This window comes from Lycorma delicatula, chromosome 1, assembly GCF_047948215.1.
Source record: "Lycorma delicatula isolate Av1 chromosome 1, ASM4794821v1, whole genome shotgun sequence".
Lineage (NCBI taxonomy): Eukaryota > Metazoa > Arthropoda > Insecta > Hemiptera > Fulgoridae > Lycorma > Lycorma delicatula.
Window position 1 is genome coordinate 321,948,482 of NC_134455.1, and position 18,993 is coordinate 321,967,474.

The following is an 18,993-nucleotide window of genomic DNA, read 5'->3' on the forward strand; positions in this document are numbered from 1 at the left end:
CCTCTGGAACGCAATTTTCAATATGGCATTTAGCTCCTTCAGCGATTCTGTCCTTATCTCGTCAGTGTTGGCAAGACATCATCATCCTTTCATGGTTCTTCTCAGCTTCAGAAATAGGAAGAAGTACAGGAGGCATCATAATGGTGTTTTTAACTAAAAATTTATGAGCAAGCAGTGAAGTGTGAGCAGGTGTATTATCATGGTGCAATTTCTATGAATTGATTTACCACAAATCCAGGCATTTTCTTTTTTGAAAATTTTTTTCTCTTCAAAGCTTGCAAGGAAAGCAAAAAAGGAGTAATTAAAAAATGCAAATAATGAGACTGTACCCATTGTGAGTAGTGGAACTTCAGGTTGTAATGAATGCAGTTAATCATTTTATTCAGGACCCAAGTTACAAATCTATCTATGCTTATAGAATAGAAATTAGGTATTTAATATCATGTAGCTTACAAATAAGAATTTAACAAACATGGTGGATTTTGGTTTGTTGTTATTCTATAAATTACTGATATTTTGAAAACAATTTTATATATAAAATCATTTAAAGGATGAATTACGGTTTGTTTTTTTTTTATATCGATTAATAAATGGGAAGATAAGGAAGAACAGGATCTTGGAAAAAATGGTAAACTGCTGCATCAGCAGCAGTTTACCATTATTAGGATGTTGCACCTAAATACCTTTATAGCCTAATAGTTCTACTGTATCTAAACATCTCAGGGAATAGTATCCTGGATATTGAAGGGTGTGAAGTAAAATAAAATTCAACAGCTAAAGCCACATTCAGTAAAAAAAAAACTAGTGTTTCTTGTAGATCATTGAAATTAAGAACACCAGGTTTAGTTACTTGCAATAGTGATATAATACCTGCATAGTGATGGTATTTTTTGGTGGCTAATAACTATACAAGTCAGTATCATTTTAAAAAAAAGTAGTTATTAGATATTTAACAAAGCTGGTCTCAGAGAATCATCTAGTTTCTCAACTAGCTAGAAAATTAAGAGGAGTAACCAAATGAAGGCAAAATAATGTACCAAAAATATTCGCTGCCAATATTATAACAAATACAATGTAAAAAGTAAGCAAATTCAGTACCAGTATATTATAAACATGTTTTATCAAGGTTATTTGTTTTATACAATCTTTTGGCCGGGCTAGTTTACTGCAACTGTAGGCAGATCATAAACAAGGAAATTTACACTATTACATGTTATAAAGTTACTTTTCAAGTATTATAATTATATACTGTTTTACCATTATACATGAGTAATACTTTCTACATTTTGTTTCAGTCCCATCAATTGAAGTAAATGAATGGGCAGAATGTGCTCTTTTGCGTCTCAAACAAAAATTACAAGGTACGGAAGAAGGAAGCACTGGACCAACAAGTGTTGAAGGGCAGGTGGAATGGTTAATCCAGGAGTCAAGAGATCCTGCTAATCTATGTTGCATATATCAAGGCTGGCAAGCATATCTGTGATTACTTTGCTCTTTGCATCACATTATGTTATTTAATTTCATTATTTTAGATTATTAATTTTGATCTGTGTTAAAAGTTTTTTTTATCAATCGTTATTTGAATATTATAGATGTAGATATTGTACATTTTACTTACTGATTTTTACTGACAGATTCTGCACTAAAATGGGTAACAATGATGAAACTTGATTTTAAAAGTAAGCAAGTTATTTTATACAACTAAGAGTAGTTTTTCTCTTATTGAAGGGAAGTATATTTTTGTGTCATTTAACAGTTTTTTTTTGAGCAGATAGTGTGAATAGTTTAATCAAGTGTTAAATTTGCCTACTTTAATAATTTTTTTTGTTTGTTAGCATTGAAATAAATTTTTCTTTTTCTTTTTTTTTCTTTTAGTAAACTTATAATGAATATTAGTCAATTTGTATTAATTGTAAAATTATTAAATGATGTAGAATAACTTTGTTTACAAATAGTAGTTACTATAAATAGTATATAATAAGCAGTACAAAATATTTGCTCATATATATACATACATACATAGGTAAATATTTTGCATCTCAAACAGACATTACAAGGTACTGAAGAAGGAAGAACTGAACCTACAAATGATCTGAAGGTCATGTGGAATGGTTAATCCAGGAGTCAAGAGAACCTGCTAAGGTATATTGCATATTTCGGCTGGCAAGTGTACCTGAGATTACTTTGTTCTTTGCATCACTTTATAATGTGATACCAAGAGCAGTAACATAAAGAAAATGGATTAGAAAATTGTATACTAATTAGTACTCTATTATTTACAAAATAGCCAATCTAAAGTATTATTAAAAAAAACAAAGATTCTTAGGAAAACTTTTGTGAATAAATTTATGGGTGCTAGAATAGTTCTAATGTTAGATCTAAGAAAATGCTATTTACATATATAAGGTGTGTTCAGAAAAAACTGAACTTGTCTAATAAATATAACTTTAAATAGGCCTGTCCTCATTGCTTTCTTACATTTTTGGGGAATGGCATACAGCTACTGTACCATATTTTCCTCAGTCTCTTTTATAATTTGAATAAACATCCTTTCAAGGTACCTTCAATTTGGAAAAGAGGAAAATGTTTGCTGGATCCAAGTTTGTAAAGTAGGGTGGATGAGGTACAACAGTTGTATAATATTTTTCCAAATAATGGCAGATAAGAAGCAATACATGTGCTGGCATATTGTCATGGTAAGACATCCAACTGCTACAGCTCAGACCTCTTTTTGCAAACAGTATCCCACAAATGTTGTAGAGCTCCTCGTTTACTATTTACCATGTGGAAAATTTGATCAACTAGTGCAGGAATGATCCTTTTCTCAACCATCATTGCTGGTTAAAATGTTTAAAAAAAGTATCTATCAGCAATGGCATGGTCAAAAAGGTCCTTGACTGATGCTAACACAATTTTATTTCTGATCATTGGTCAGCAAACACATGAATTTTATGATATGCGGTGCACATATTTTTCATTAAAATTGACCCTACTCTTATGCCCACTTTCTCAGCAATATCTTGGACAGTTAAGCTGCAATCTCCACTAGCCATAGCACAAACTGCATCAGTGATACTGACACCATCATTTGTTGAGGAAGTCATCTATTTCTGGGATCTTAATCGGTTGATGTTTTGCCCCCTTAACCCTTAAAAAACCAGTATAAAACATAACTTACCAGTAGCGACCAACAGATACTTAAGTAATTAACGCAAAAATATTATTGTCATTACCAGGAAAATTATTGCTATTTTTTCATATGTAACAGAATATAAGTACATTTAATTTACAGCTAAAGGTATCCGAGCTGCTTATAACTTTTATAAGCAAGCTCTTTTGAGCTTGCTCATAACTGTTCTTCATTATATTTATTCTTATTAAATATTATTAACAATAAAAAAACAGAACAGAAAGAGATAAAGAAAAGGAAAACAATTTTTACATCAATTAAAATCATACTTGCATTATTAATACTCATATTATTAATAAAAATCATAGTTAAACTCAATCTTTAAAAAAATTTTAATTTTGGCACAATTTGATGTTCAAATAATTTCATTGTGTACCATTTGTTTAATTTCTTCTTTAGTAATTGTATATTTCTTATATCTTCTGGTAACATGCAAGTTATAGGTCCAATATATTTACATCCCATTGTAGTGCTGAATTTCAGAGCCATAACATCTCCATTGGTTTGTCTCCTGGTCCAAACATCATAAGAGCTACTTATAGACTGATTTATATAGACATTCCAAAATAGAAGCAATTATATCTGAATTTTATATATTTGCTATTTCATTTTCACTTTATAATATGCTTGAGCTTTATTCAATATTTTTACAGAAATTTATTTTCAGGACCTTATTTTGCAATGTCTGAAGTGGTTTTAATGCATTATAATACGGTGATCTCCAAATTATTAGTATAAAATTTAAGACTGATGGAATAATGCAAAATAGATCATAAGTGAATAGCTTACATTCATAATAGATCCGATTTTTCTAATTAATTATGCCATCCTCCTTAGTCTTTGCAGTATTGACTAACATGCTCTTCTACTTCAGGTTACTTTCAGTATGCGATCCTAAGAATTTCAATAACTCTGTTCTTATTGTAACAACCTCAGTTGCATTTTCATCTACAGAGGTAATGATTGATTCTAACGCTGTAATATACTGGTATATGCTCCAAATGGAATAAAATAGGTCTTATTGAAATTAACTGAGAGATTTATTGACAAACCAGATAAATATCTTCTTTATGTCAGCCTGCACCAATTACAACAGCTCTTCCCAAGTACTAGAAAAATACAGTAGAGCTCTGTCATCTGCATATGCACAAATAGTTCCCTTACAGCCCACTTTCAATAGATCATTAATATATAACAAAAGAATGAATGGTCCACAAACAGTAGCTTGTGTGAAACTCCATACTTCAATATAAAGTATTATTCATTTTTTTCTCTTTGGGTTCTTTGGTTCAAATAACTACTTAATAATTTATAAACATTACCTTGAAAATCATGTCTTTTTAATTTGTTCAGCAAGGTTCATGACAGATGGTGTCAGAAGCCTTGGCTAGATCAAGACCAACTGCATAATACCTTTGTCTTATCTTTATCTGATCTGTCTTCTCATAAATTTGACCTACTAGTGAACTCATAGAATCTTCTGAAATTTTTTTTTTCTAAAACCATATTGCTTATCTGATAATGTTTGTGCTTATCTACAAATGACACAAATCTAGATACCAGACATTTCTCAAAGATTTTATTTATATACAACATGATTGCATTTGGTCTGTATAGTTGATACAATCCCTCCAATCTTGGTTTGTAGATAGGATTATTGTATGCTGTTTGAGTGCTTCTGGATATTCACCCCACTCAAAACTTTTATTAATTATTATGGAGATAGGTTCTGCAAGTATATTTGCTGCTTCTTTGAATACTATTACTAGTACACCATCAGTTCCTATCACTTTCTTTTAATCTAGATTCTCCAACATTTAATTTATTTCAACAGTTGTAGTTGGTTAAGAAAGAGTTTAAAACCCTCATGTTATTTGGAGTAGTGTTTTGATTTTTTATTTCATCAGCCAATTGTCCAACAATTGAAAAATATTCATTTTTATCATTCAATATTGTCTGAAAATTTTCAGATTTTTAATAATATTGTTGCTGTGAATTTCATGCTGTAGTTTTCTAGGATTATTTCTAATTTGTAAAATTCCTTCAGAATCATTGGCTTGTCTTATTAGACCAGTCAACCTACTTTTATAGTAACTTTCTAATTTTCTGTTTACAAATTTCTTCTGATGCAAATATAATATTTGGTTTTGATTTAATTTAAGAATGCTGTAGTTATCCAAGACTTCCTACTTCTATCTCTAACCAGACGCACAATTATAGCCTCCTTCAACATGTTTTATTATTTTACCCAACAAATTATTTATGCATTTGCCTGGGTCACCATTGGCTACTGGAGCTTTCTAATTATCACTCCACATCGAATCAATAAGCTGGGGCATAATTAGCTTGGTAATTCTTTTAGGTTCAGATTAGGTAAATCTTTTTTACCTAATTCTTTTTTCAGATTAGCTGAAATCATTTTTCAAGATTGTTTCATTTGTCATCATACAGTTTTTGATAATCATATGATTTATTCAAGTTTTACTGTAACCATCCACTCTTGTTGGTTTATTGATTACTTGGCATATATTTTTTATCATCAGTATCATTATCCGTCAAAATATCAATATTCTAGTCCTCCACAAGGATAGATATTCCATCATTACTACTACTTAGTGATAAGTAAGTCAATAAATCATTAATATTAAATAGATCAGCATCAGAAGTCTATACATAACCAATAATCATGTGTGATTTTACTTGATTAAATTCAACCTTGATAGTTCAACATTCACTAATATGCAATAACCTTTTCTGAAATATAATATTTTTCTTACAATAGTTACATCATTTTGATTGAACTTACTTTCACAGTATATTAGATAATAATCCTGAATACCATATACATTGGCATTAACAGTTTCCCATGTCTCAGAGCAAACAACAATATCAAATCTGTTTTTAAACATCTTAATATAGGTTAAGAGCACCTCAAAAATTTTTATTTAAAGATTTCGCATTGAAATAAGCAATCATTATTTTATTATTACCCTGATACAAGATGTATTGTACACATTCTTGACTTGAATTAATTTCTTTACAAACCATCTTTGGTATACCTATGTTTTGAATTAAATCAGTTCAATATCTTAAAAATTTGAGCCTTGATTTAAATGTCACATGCTTTGGTATCTGAGGCCTTGTGATTTATATTACTCTTCACTTTAAATTTTGTATTTGCATCAATACTATTTACACATTTTGCTAGATTTGCTTGCTGACACTATTGAGTCATGTTCACTAGCAGTGTTACAGTATACCACCAGTGATTGGCTTTGCATTATGCATACCCACAACATTTATAACAACTGTTGAAATCTTTATTTACCTTGTATGCTTCCCATCCAAAGTATATTTTTTGAGTCACCAAAACCTGCTTATAGTAGAGTTCACCTCCAAGTAAGCTTTGTACTTTTCCATTGAGCTGATTTCTTTCAATTGATTATTCTCTGTTTTATGTTCCAGCTTATGAATGTATGTATGATATTTATCCGTATTATGCATGAAATTCTGATTCATTATCATTGTTTCTAGCTCTTCATTTCTATACTTTGTTGAAATACCTACATTTTAATTTTGGTTTACCTAATCTCTGTACATCCAATTAATATTTTGTTTTTATACTTATTACATTATTAACAATTGTATCACAGTTGCTTTTATCTTATCTCACACAATTACCACACTACCATCCTTATTATTCTTTAGTCTTGCTTTGGCTCCTATTCCAACAAGGTTAATACTCCTCTTTATTACATTACTAGTTTCATTGTTTTTTGGTTTGATAGTTATCATTGGCTTTTATTTCATTTGTGCTCCTTGACAAAGTTGATTTTGCATACTTGCTACCTCTGATGCATAGGAATCCAAACTTCTCAATACACTTGTTTCTGAATATTTTTCAGATTGTTCCCTAATATATGCTTAAGACTCTAAGGTTCTCTTAGGTTAGACTCTCTTCACTCACAATGTCCATATTTTTCAAGATCAATAGATTCTCTCCTCTCTGAACCAAATTATGTGGTAAAGTGAATTGGATTCTATACAGATAACAACCTAGCCAGTCATTTATTTGTGTAACATGAGAAATTCTTAGGACAGAGTGTGGTACCAGTTGCAACACCATCCGCATTACAATGACCAAAAACCAGTCATTAATCATTTAACAGTCATTCAGTAATAACAAAAACAATTTTTAAGTATTTTTTATTTAACCAATTATTTTCACAAAAACAGTAATTATAACAGGTACACAATTAAGGCCATTTCAAGAGAAAATAGGTCATTAAACCTAAATGAGCACATACACACACATTCATTTCAACATTAAAAAGATACAAAGTTATGAGTTATTTTTATTTTAATTACAATTTTTTTTTTAAATTCAGTGAGGTTTTAAAAAGAATTTCGTTGAAAAATTATGTTTATGCAGCTTTCTATCAATTCAGTAAATCTTCCTAATAAAAAATCCATAAATAAATCAAATTAATTGATAACAGATTAATATTAACAATAAAGAGTAATAATAGATAATTTAAATATCAGTAACAGGAAAATCATTAGAGCAACTACCAGATAATAGTTGAATTCAACAATCATTAATCTCCCCATCACACAGCCATATTAAGTTATAAATGAGAATGTATATTATCTCCAATAGAAGAAATTAAATGGAGGAAGAAAATAAAACACATCACTAACACCAACAGCACACAAAAACACATCACAAACCAAGGCCCATGTTACAAAATTGAAATAAAATACACCCAGATTCACCACTGAAAAGCTCAAAAAATCTAACGAGCAGCAAACAAATCAGCCAACCGTACTATCAATTCAATACAGCCAAAAAAGTTACATAGTAATTACATAGTTATGTAATAACATGAATTTAATTAATTAGCTGAACAATTTACACAAATTATTTTTTTTTTTGTAGTGTTCAAAATATTAATTTCAATCACATTATCACAATAATTGATCCAGCAACATCTTTTATGGCAGCAATGTGCTGCTTGTTTAACACTTTAGATCCTCATACAAGTATAAGAATGTGAGGCCTTGACCAGTTGAAGGCAACTTCCTGCAAAAAGATTTTCTCCTTTCTTATTTCTTCTTAATTCATTCCAACAGGGGATTTAAGTTTATCCATAAAATAAGGATTGCGATCCCAGTTTCATCAATAACATTTTGAAAGAAGGCCATTGGCTGCCAACTTATCTTTTGTCAAACTGTGTAGTCATGCACCATTTGATCTAGTGTATTGACACCACCTTTAGTTGCATTATATTATAAATTTATTTTGGATTTGTTTTTGTTTTCATTATGTTTTTCTATGGTGCATGGTAGTCAGAAAAATAACAGCTCGATTTTTTTTTGGCACATAGAATACCAAAATTATGGTTTTGCAAAATCCAAAACTGTTAATTTTAACTGGGTTTTATTTAAATCTTTGAGGAATATAGTTAGTGTTTATGTTTTTTGGTATAACAGCTACTGTCAACCCATTTTGAAACAATAATTTTGCAAGTTCAATTCTTGTAAAATAGTTGTTAAATTGATATATCTTTTTTTGCAATAGTATGGTTCGCACCATTTATTTACCACAGTAATAACCAGATTTTGGGTTCTGCTGTTTTTCTCTTTTCTATTCCATTTTACTATCTATTTTACTATAAATTCCATTATTTACTATAAATTCCATTTTACTATATGAGTTTTTCTCATTTTACTATCGCAAATCCACCATATTTTCATACCAAACTTGTCGAGTTTACTGGATAGGTATTGTTTATAAGATACTCATCTATGAAAAAGGACGAGTTTTTTGTTTTTGTCCAGGTGAATAAAACTTTAAGCTTGTGATTTTTGTCGTCCCACAGCTGTGATGGGTGCCAGCTTATCTTTTTCCTTTCTTACTGACCTCATATTTTTATCGTCAAAATGAAATGTTGAATCTGCAAATTGTTTTTTCCCATGGTATTGTGGAATATTGGATTACCAAACACTAGATCCCAATATCCCCTAAAATCAATACTTATTTGTTGATACCAGTAGGTAGCAGTAAATGCAAAAATGCTTGTAACTCAATTGTATCTATTGCTTCCACTTACTCTTCAATATTCTCTCTGCATCGAAATTAGCATATTTTACAAGGAGTTCAAAAGATATTGGTCGAAAAATAAATTCTTGAAGTGTTTGTCATGGAGAAAAGCCCCCTTATGCACACCACCTCTGATTATATATTATGCTGTAGAGTTCTACTTCTTCTTGACTGTTTTGGTTCTGCTCTCCACTTAGTTCTATCTATACCCACATATTCAGCTGAATTATTTTTTCCAGTTTCATCTTTCTCATTACCACTGTTTAATTGCTCATCATTGACCTCAGATGCTGTTTCTGTAAAGTCATCTTCACTATTAGAAACACTATCTAAAACAAAATCCTCATCTTCACTATCAGTTTCTTGAAATACGTAGTTCACATTCATTATCTTTTAATGCACAACACAGATCTTCATCAGTTAGACTCTTACATTTCACCATTTTTTTAAATCTGGGAACAGAAATATGCTATGTAACACAAGCACAAAACTTAAACACACTGAAAAATACTACTTAATAAAAAAAATTACATGTCAGTTAGGTCTAAAAGTAGGAATTAAACAAAGTCAACTTTATAATGACATATGTGCAAAGCAAAATTCAACAAGTTCAAACTTGTAGATCATATTACCTTCGATCGTGTCTGGCACACCTGTGGGTTGTTCTGTTGCTTTTTCATTAGATAATTGAAATCAGAAATACAAATTTTTTTCTAACCTAAGAGTGTTCGTATGATAATATATAGAGATTGGATTAGCTAGAACGATTTCACATTAAAATAAATACTTTCTGATTGGTACTTTGATAAAGTTGAAAATGTGCTTGTTTGACACTTGTGGATTGTTAAGATTAAAATGATTGAATAATTCATTGCACTACAGTCTGCCCTGTTCATATGGTCTTTCCCCATATTCTTGCTGAAATATTTTAATTGTCTCTGTGAATGTTTTACCAGATTTGGAGCAAACTTAATGTAAACATGTAAAGTTGTTAAAGTAAAGTTCTTACTCAAGATCTTTTATTTTCAGTTTGTTAAAAAAACAACTTTTTAGCCCAAAAACTAATGGTATCATAATGCAGCACAACATTCTTTGTGTTTTCAAAAGTTGCTACTCCAGCACCACTTGCTGATCACACTGTGCACAGATTGGTGTGCTAGTGCAAGTCATTTTTTTTTTACACACACCTTATATATATTAATGATGAATAAAATTCATTTTTGACCTCTAACTACGAGTTATGTATTAACATTTTCATTCAAGATGTAATTATAATGAAATTCATACAATGAGAAATTTTTTTACTGTAATAAATAAGACATCAATTGTGTATTTTCACATTTTGTTAATGTTGACTTTTATGCATCACTTAGAAGTATAAGTTACTTATATTTATTGTAAGACTAATTTTAAATATTTTAATATGCAATATACTGAACATTTCATTTTTTAGTATAAGTTTATGTTCTTTAGGTGTTAAGATAAATTTTTTTTACCATTTTTATGTGCTTTAAAGTTAGAAAATTTAGATATACTTAAAATTTAGTTATGGTAATTTTTTTTGTATCCCTTTGACAGAGAATTATGTTTCTTCAATATAAATTTTCAGATAAATATGAATGATTCATTTTATTTCAAGGACTGAAATAGTAAATATCTATAATTTTAAAATTTAATTTTTGATTTATTATATTAATATCTGTTCTGAAGAAATCCAGATACAAAAAAGCAGAAGCAGTAAGTGATAAATTTTTTGTAAATTCTAATGGATTAGTTTACAACTAAGAAGCAATTTTTTAAATTTTTAACTTTTTGTAACAATGTGTTAATAATTTTTTTTCTTTTAACATTACTTAAGACCTTTACTTTCTGTTTTATCTGGTAACATATGTATTTTTACCATAATGTTGTTTGATTGTGTGCAAGTATATTGTTTGCATATACTTTTTTGAAGTCTGTGAAAGTTAGTACTGTAAGTTAGTATCAGCCAGTCAAATAACTGTATATAAATAATTAAATTGAAGTATTTTAATTAAATAAGAAAGCCTTATTCATTTGATAAATTTTACAAATAATAAAATCCTTTGGTTGTAAAAGGATGGTCCTTTATCGTTTTCAACTACCTCCTATTCCTTTTCCATGTTTAGTTTCTCAAGTCACAGAATATCAATCTTAATGTAATTATTTTGGGTAAATAATTCATAGGTTATGCACTTTATTGAAATAAAATTTACAAAAACTAAGTAATAGATCTTTTATTTTATATATTGTACATTTACTGAAATTATTGTACATTTTTATTAAATAATTTCAGTTACAATAAATATATATACAAAGATTAAAAATTAATACATTAATATAGTTTACGTACATTTTTATTTTCCAAAATGATAAAAATTGTTGTTTTTACTATTATGCTTAATTACTCAGATTTGTACTAATTTTAGCATTATTTTGCAAAGAACACACAATTTGGCATTTAAAAATATTAAAATATTTTAAAAAAACACGTGTTTGACAATTAATTCTACACACATTAATAGTAATAATTCTAATTTATTCTATATTTTGCGTAAATTAAACTGGGTGCTCTAATGGACGGAACAGATTCTATTTTGCTTGACTCTATTTATAAAATAAAAATTAGTTCTGCAAACAGTTTAAAATGATAATCTAATGTAAATTAAATATTACATTCCTGATGAAAAAAGTTATTGAACCAATTCAAAATTATTTTGAATAAAGATATTTTCTATTAGTTCATAGTATGAATTACGGCCAACAATTTATTAACAATTCTAATTAATGTATTAATTGTGGGTATATAATGTAGACTGAGAAAAAAAGATTGATGATTGGTAACCACAACTTTAACTAATGTATACATTTCTAAAAAAGTTTAAAAAAAAAAATTATAATTTTATTAACCATGAACACAAGACTTAAACTGCAGACAACCAAATACAGTACGAATTAAGAACATGATTGATAAAGGGGTCATTAGATAATACTTCTTCCCTTTTTAAAAAAACTTCTAATTCATTTTTATTTATCAAAAAACTATTGGCAGTAGACCACAGAATGTTTTCAATGCATTTAACGGGTCCCCCTTCTGTAGAACAAGTGTAGATTTCTGCTTATCTGTTTGGAATCAACCATCAAATTCAAAGTTATTATGTTAAAAATTAAATTTTTAAATTCATTAAAAATACTATTAATAAGTACATAAATTGTGTTCTTAAAAGAGAAAAACCATCAGAAATAATATATTAATAAAGGATTCCTAACAGAGAAAATATACCTAGTTTTTTCTCATACATAAGTAATAAGTATTTGAAAAATTCATATTAGATGAAACTACCAGTAAACTCATATAAAACATATATATTGAATAACATACATGGTAAAAGGATAGGATTTTGTTTGGCTCCTTATACTTATCTCAGTATAATTCTTATTAATTTTCCTTCTCGTAGTAATCTCTGAAAGAAAATAATTTATAATTTGGATTTTGGTTCATATTTATAATTTTTATTTTGTTATATAATTAGTATAAGATGAGACACAATGGTAAACGCATATTGTTCTATGATACTTACAAATGCTTCAACAACTGGTAAAATGGATATAATATGACTTGAGAATAATGAGCCATGAATAATATTACATATTCTTAGGTAATAAAATGTTTTAAATATTATATTTGCAATTAAAAATACTTTTTAACAACTATTTATTTTTTTACAATCAATATTATCTGTTCAAATCTTGATCCATTAGTATAGTTGTTTGATCTGACAAACCAAACTAATAAAACTGCAGTCAAAGATTTATAAAATATATGTTCATTAAATATTAATATTACAGTAGCATGATAGGAGCTCCTCTGCTTTTATTAATAGTTCAGAAAATTAACTGTAATAGGAATCGAAAATGACTATTTGCTGTAGTGGGTACGCTGGAAAAAATAATTGCAGTACTGGTTTCTGTGTTCATTAAATAGAATGAGGCAATTTCAGCATACACACACACACACATATATATATATATATATATATATATATATATATATATATGTATGCTGAAACACTCTGAATCTAATAAATGTTACTAAAAATCCACTTGCATTGCTATAACAAGCTCTGAACATTTCAGTTCAGAATATATAATTTTTGTAGACACATTTCCTTAATTATTTAAATATAAAAATAAAACAAATATAATTTAAAGACAAAATATCTCTACTTATCTATCTTCAGATCACTTGATATGACCTAAAGAAGAAGTGAATAACAAAATAAAGTTTAAAATACTATAATATCATCACAAGTTAATAATACATTGGAGTTAAATATCTATTTTTTGCCCCTTTGAGGTAATACCATATTAAGGTAAAATAAAGGCATTATTTAAACTTCATTGAAAAATATTTCTATGTTAAAACTGGTATTGTTTTACTTACTTTTTCTGTTGTTTTTTACACTCAAAAAAAAAAAACAAGTTATAAAGAATATCCCTAAGTTAGAGGCTAAGTATTAAAATAAACACATTGCAACAATCCATTCATTATTATTAACTGAACATTTAATGTTGTAGATTTTAGGCTTATATTAAAGGAAACTTGCAAATTCAGTAAAAAAGATACACGCTCATTCTTCACTTACACAGGACTTACACTTCTACTATACAGGACTCTGTTCTTTCTATATAAAAAAATTTGGAACAAAAAGATGCGATGATTGAACACCAATTTTAACATTGCTGTACATAAAAGTTTGCCAAACACAAGAATAAACTCTTGTTAATTGTGCAAGCTTTCTTTACATCAATGTAATTACAGAAAACTGTATAAAAATGGTTTACCTTGCTAGTAGAAATAGTTTTTTATTTCTTTTACAGTAACAATCTTAAAAGAATAAAAAAATTCACTAATAAATTTATACAATGTTTGATTTTATATATATTTAATATTATATGAATTATAAACCATCAAAATATGGTAATTAGATAAGTTAAATTTACCATATTAAAACAGAAAAACAAATTGTAAAATGAATATGTTTTAATGTATAGTAGTCAATACCAATTGAACTGCAGATGCAGTTCAATTAGAAATTAAAATGGTAAGTTTAATTTATATCTAATTACTGTGGTTTGGTGGTTTATATTTCATATAATAGTAAATTTTATTAGTAACACAGAGGTCAATATGTTAATGACTTATTTGAATTTTCAAAAAATTATATATATATATATAATTTATTTTTAAATATGTATATAGATTCCAGTACCGAACAGCAGAATTTGCATATTCTTCTATAATAACTTCAAAGCTCTCTAATAACATTTTAACAAAATCAAATTACAAAATATGGAAACTATTTATTATTTTAATGTAATAGAATAATACCAACTGAAGATCCAGGATCCTGCAAAAACCGATTCATGGAATTAATATGGTAAGAATAATTTCTCTTTACTGTGTTTTGGTGGTTTAAATTTCATTTAATATATATATAATAGTGTTTATGAACAAAAAAAAAAAAAAAAAATTCTTTAACTATAAAATATTTAACTCCAATGTATAAAATCACCGATTATTAAATATGACCAGCAGCACTTTTACCTATTCAAAGTTTAAAAATAGTATGTAAACAACTCAAATGTAAAAACATTGTTTTATCATCTTTAGAGCCTAAAGTGACAAAAATGTAAAATTATTTAATAAATATCTAAAACAAACATACAATAATTCTTTTTTTTTTTAACTTTATTCACAAACAAATAGTATTAAAAAGGTATATTGTTCACTATCATTGCCTAAAAAGTTTTCAAAAAAAAGCAGAAATAGAACTCCAATGACAAAATAAAACTTAATAAACAAGACATTCACTAAAAAACTGAACATTCAATTGTAAGGGAAAATTATTTTACTTTTACAGCTACATCTGGCTTGAGTTATTTTTTTTTTTATTGTTGAGCCATTTTCTGAGCTTATTACTTCATTATTATTATTACTATTTCTGAGCTTATTTCAGAGCCATTATTTTTTAATGAGCTTATATTAAAATTATATAATTTATAACTTGGTTATTTTATTAAAAATTTAATGGTGAAACTAATAACAGATTATAAGAATTGATTGAAAAATTTAGATAAATTGAATGAAACATATTCTACTTTGAAATATGATGGTGTTGCAGAAGGAAATTGAAAATTTTGTGGGCCTATAATGAAGTGGTCTTAAGATGAATAGGTGAGGAGAAGAATTTGTGGCTTTTAAGTAAATAAAATTGAAATATTGTAAAAATATGGGCAGTGTGAAATTTTTCAGAATACTAGTACTGATTAAAAATGAATAAATAAGGATTTCATATTAATAAATTCTGAATATTTTAGATAAAATAAACTAAATCTAATTTGTAAAGAAATTGTTAAAAATCTTTAATAACCACCACAATGCCAAATACAAAAGTTTATTTTTCTTATTTGTTTTAATCCCCTAGGCTGTCATAATTAAGTATTAAATTAAAATTTTGTACACATTTGGGATTCCTGCTTTAATTGATGTAATACATTACTTGCAAATCACTATTGGTAACTACTTCTCACCTTTGTAAATAAATTACTATTTACATATACGGTTTAAATGTTATAAAACAAAATGTAACCATGGTTAGGTGGATTTAATTGACATTTGCACTTCTAACAGCTGTTCAAAATAATAAAACTACAAGTCTATGTAGACACACAGTTGCCTAAGTGGTTGTTGAGTTTCAGTCTTACATTTTGATACAAACCACTTAGTAGATTCTGAACATAAGATTTCTTTTAATAAATATTCAATGAAAGAAAATAAGAGAAAAAAGTGATTGTAACTGATACTCAATCATTTCCCTGCAAAGTCACTCTCCTGGATTGCTGTAGCTAAATTCTTTCTTTTTTTTATAAGCGATTCACAGCAAATCCAGAAAAAATATTTGTTGGTAGTTATAATGAAGACTTATTACTTACATTAAAACCTGTTTTTGTCATTTTTTTTAATAATAGTAAATTTCCCTACGTTTGCCCAGGTTCTATGTAAAAAAAAAATGAAATAAATGATAAGTAATTATTAAATAAATAAAAATAAAATTATTCCCACGTACTCTATTTTAAGCAAGTAAATTCAGATAAATAATTTTTCACTTTAATTTAATAAAAGTAATCCCTACAACTTTATGAAAATTGTTTCTTATAGAGAAGCAGTGTAATATAATTATTAATATATATATTCATAATACAATGATAATGTTAAAATTAGTTTGTTAGAACTGTTACCCTTTATAATAATAACAGTGATGATAATAGTGTTAATTTAAATTTGAATAATAAAAGTGAAAATAAAATATTTCTTTTAGATATTTTTTTAACATCTACTGAAGCTAATTTTTACACTTTCTGCATATCTTTATAAAATACTGTCCCTGTTTCTTGCTATGATCTCATCATCTGAAGAGCACCCCACTTCTCAATTGGTCTACTTTGCTCAATATAAGGTTTTTTGTTGTTTTTTTTTTTTTTTTTTAGTTCAGCAGCTTGTTGAAAATTATTCATTTTAATTTGCTGTCACTTTCCCTATTCTATTTTTGCTGCTGACTTTATTGCCTTTTGTATTCTCTCATGTCTAGTAGTGTACTAGGGCATCAGGCATCAATTTTGTTTGTTAGTAGACGTAGTAAAGTTATTTTGGAGAGAGAGAGAGAGAGAGAGAGCATGTTTAGCCATTTACTGTATTGATTTTTATAATAGTTCTTTAGCATTTTCTTTGTACTTTTCTTTTCACACAGCTTTTAATTTTAATTCAGCACAGTTACCTTTATTTTTACTTTAGCTTATTCAAGTTTTCTTCAATTTGTACTTAAGCAATTCTAAGTATATCTTTCTTAATGTTTTATTTAATTTCTTTAACGGAAGATTTACTTTTCATCGTCTTGAGGCTTTCAAAAGTTTCCCCAATTTGTTTTTTAACCATTTTCTCCTTGACTAATGCTGTGATCCTTGTTAATTATTCGATATGTTCGTGATGGAATGTATCTTCCTTTGCTTTTCAGAAATAACATTTAAGTTTGATAGAATGCTGCCAGAAGAAAATTGTGTTTACTAGAATAACTTCATTATTGCTCTGATCAGTTGTGCTTTTATTTTTTCTACTAGTTCTTTTTTCTTGAATCTTAACTTCCTTCTGGATTATTTTTTCTTTTAACTTTCAATTTATGATTATGTTTTTTGTTGACCACCCTCCTTTTGTATGCTATTTCATTTGTTACCAATTATATATAGTTTGCCTATAAAAGATCACCATTTCTATATTTCTGATTTTTGCTGCATAAGTACTATGATTGAATTGCTAAATAATTTAACAATTTACCATAAAAAACGTAACATAATTCCTACAAGCATAACCTCAGTAATTATGGTTATGCTTTTTTTTAATTGCCCAAGTTCCCTCATTCAAACGCGCGCAGGTAAATTTTAATAGTTCTTTTATGTAGATATCTTTTTTCATGCTATATCTAACATTTGAGCCTTTGGTCATATGTTTAGATTCACCTGATAACTGAGCCTAATCCCTAAGTAATAAAACAAGGAAATAAATAGTAAACCCATTGGCTACTAAAAATATATTTTAAAAATAATATTAAATTATATTTTTGATAACCTTTCCAATCGAAAACAAAAATACTTTCCTCATAAATAAAACAAGCTTCTGTTAATAATGAAAACAATTCAGTTAACTGCAAAATACAAAATATGTGATAGTAATGATTACTTCAAATTTTATATATTGTTAAAATTCATATACACTGTATTATAAAAATGACACTTATTGGCAGTGTGTCAGTGAATGAGGGACACCTGACTGAAATTTCTTCTACAAAATAATGAAAAATTATAATAGGCATAGAATTACTTAAATGAAAAAATGTAGTAAGATTATTTTTTAATTTTATGGCACTGTTTATGTTAAGTGCGTATGAAAATAGTGAATGATTAATTTTCTGAGTTCATTGATAATATATGTAATTCAGTTTACATTCAATTTTATGTCAGAAATCATAGTACTACATTTCTCATACTCTAATAACAAAAAACTAACCATTTATAACACAAAGCATCTGATATAAATAATCAATTCAAACTAGTACATGCTTTGTTCTCTTTTGATTTGGGTAATAACTTAAATACTTAAATTTTTGGGTATATGCAGTACTTCAATTTATTACTTATGCAGTTGTAAATATAATATAATTTTAACCTCCAACAGAGAAAAAATTTAAGATAAATTTTAATTATCATTTACTTAGATTTGTAATCAGATTTTTTCAAATTGTTATTTATTTATACTTTAATTACATGATTACAATTAATTTGAAGGTTCAAGTAGATTTAAGATAAACATGGCTTACATAAAAATGTTGAATACCTAATTTATCAAATTTATATTATACATTTTTTTAAGTAAATTTCATTATTAACTCATACTGGTCCCTTAATAATATTTTTCTGTCTGGTGATTAGTATTTCTATTTTAAATACTTTTAAGGAATCGTGTGCAATTCTGATAAGGACTCCTTTTAGTATAAGCTATAACATTAAATTAAGTAATAAACTAGCTTTAATATATTATCAGAATTGTTTCAATAAATTATGGTAAAAA

The 18,993-nt window shown here is 27.4% G+C and overlaps 1 protein-coding gene across 1 annotated transcript in view; it reads left to right on the forward strand.

Annotated features, from left to right (window-relative positions):
• The window catches only part of tefu (Serine/threonine-protein kinase tefu), a 297,692-nt gene extending 286,355 nt beyond the window's left edge, over positions 1–11,337 (forward strand). Inside the window, exon 54 of the mRNA XM_075382004.1 lies at positions 1,296–11,337. Within this exon, the coding sequence (XP_075238119.1) occupies positions 1,296–1,483 (188 nt within the window). The 3' untranslated portion in view covers positions 1,484–11,337. The remainder of the gene's footprint in view (positions 1–1,295) is intronic.
• Positions 11,338–18,993: the final 7,656 nt, after the last annotated feature.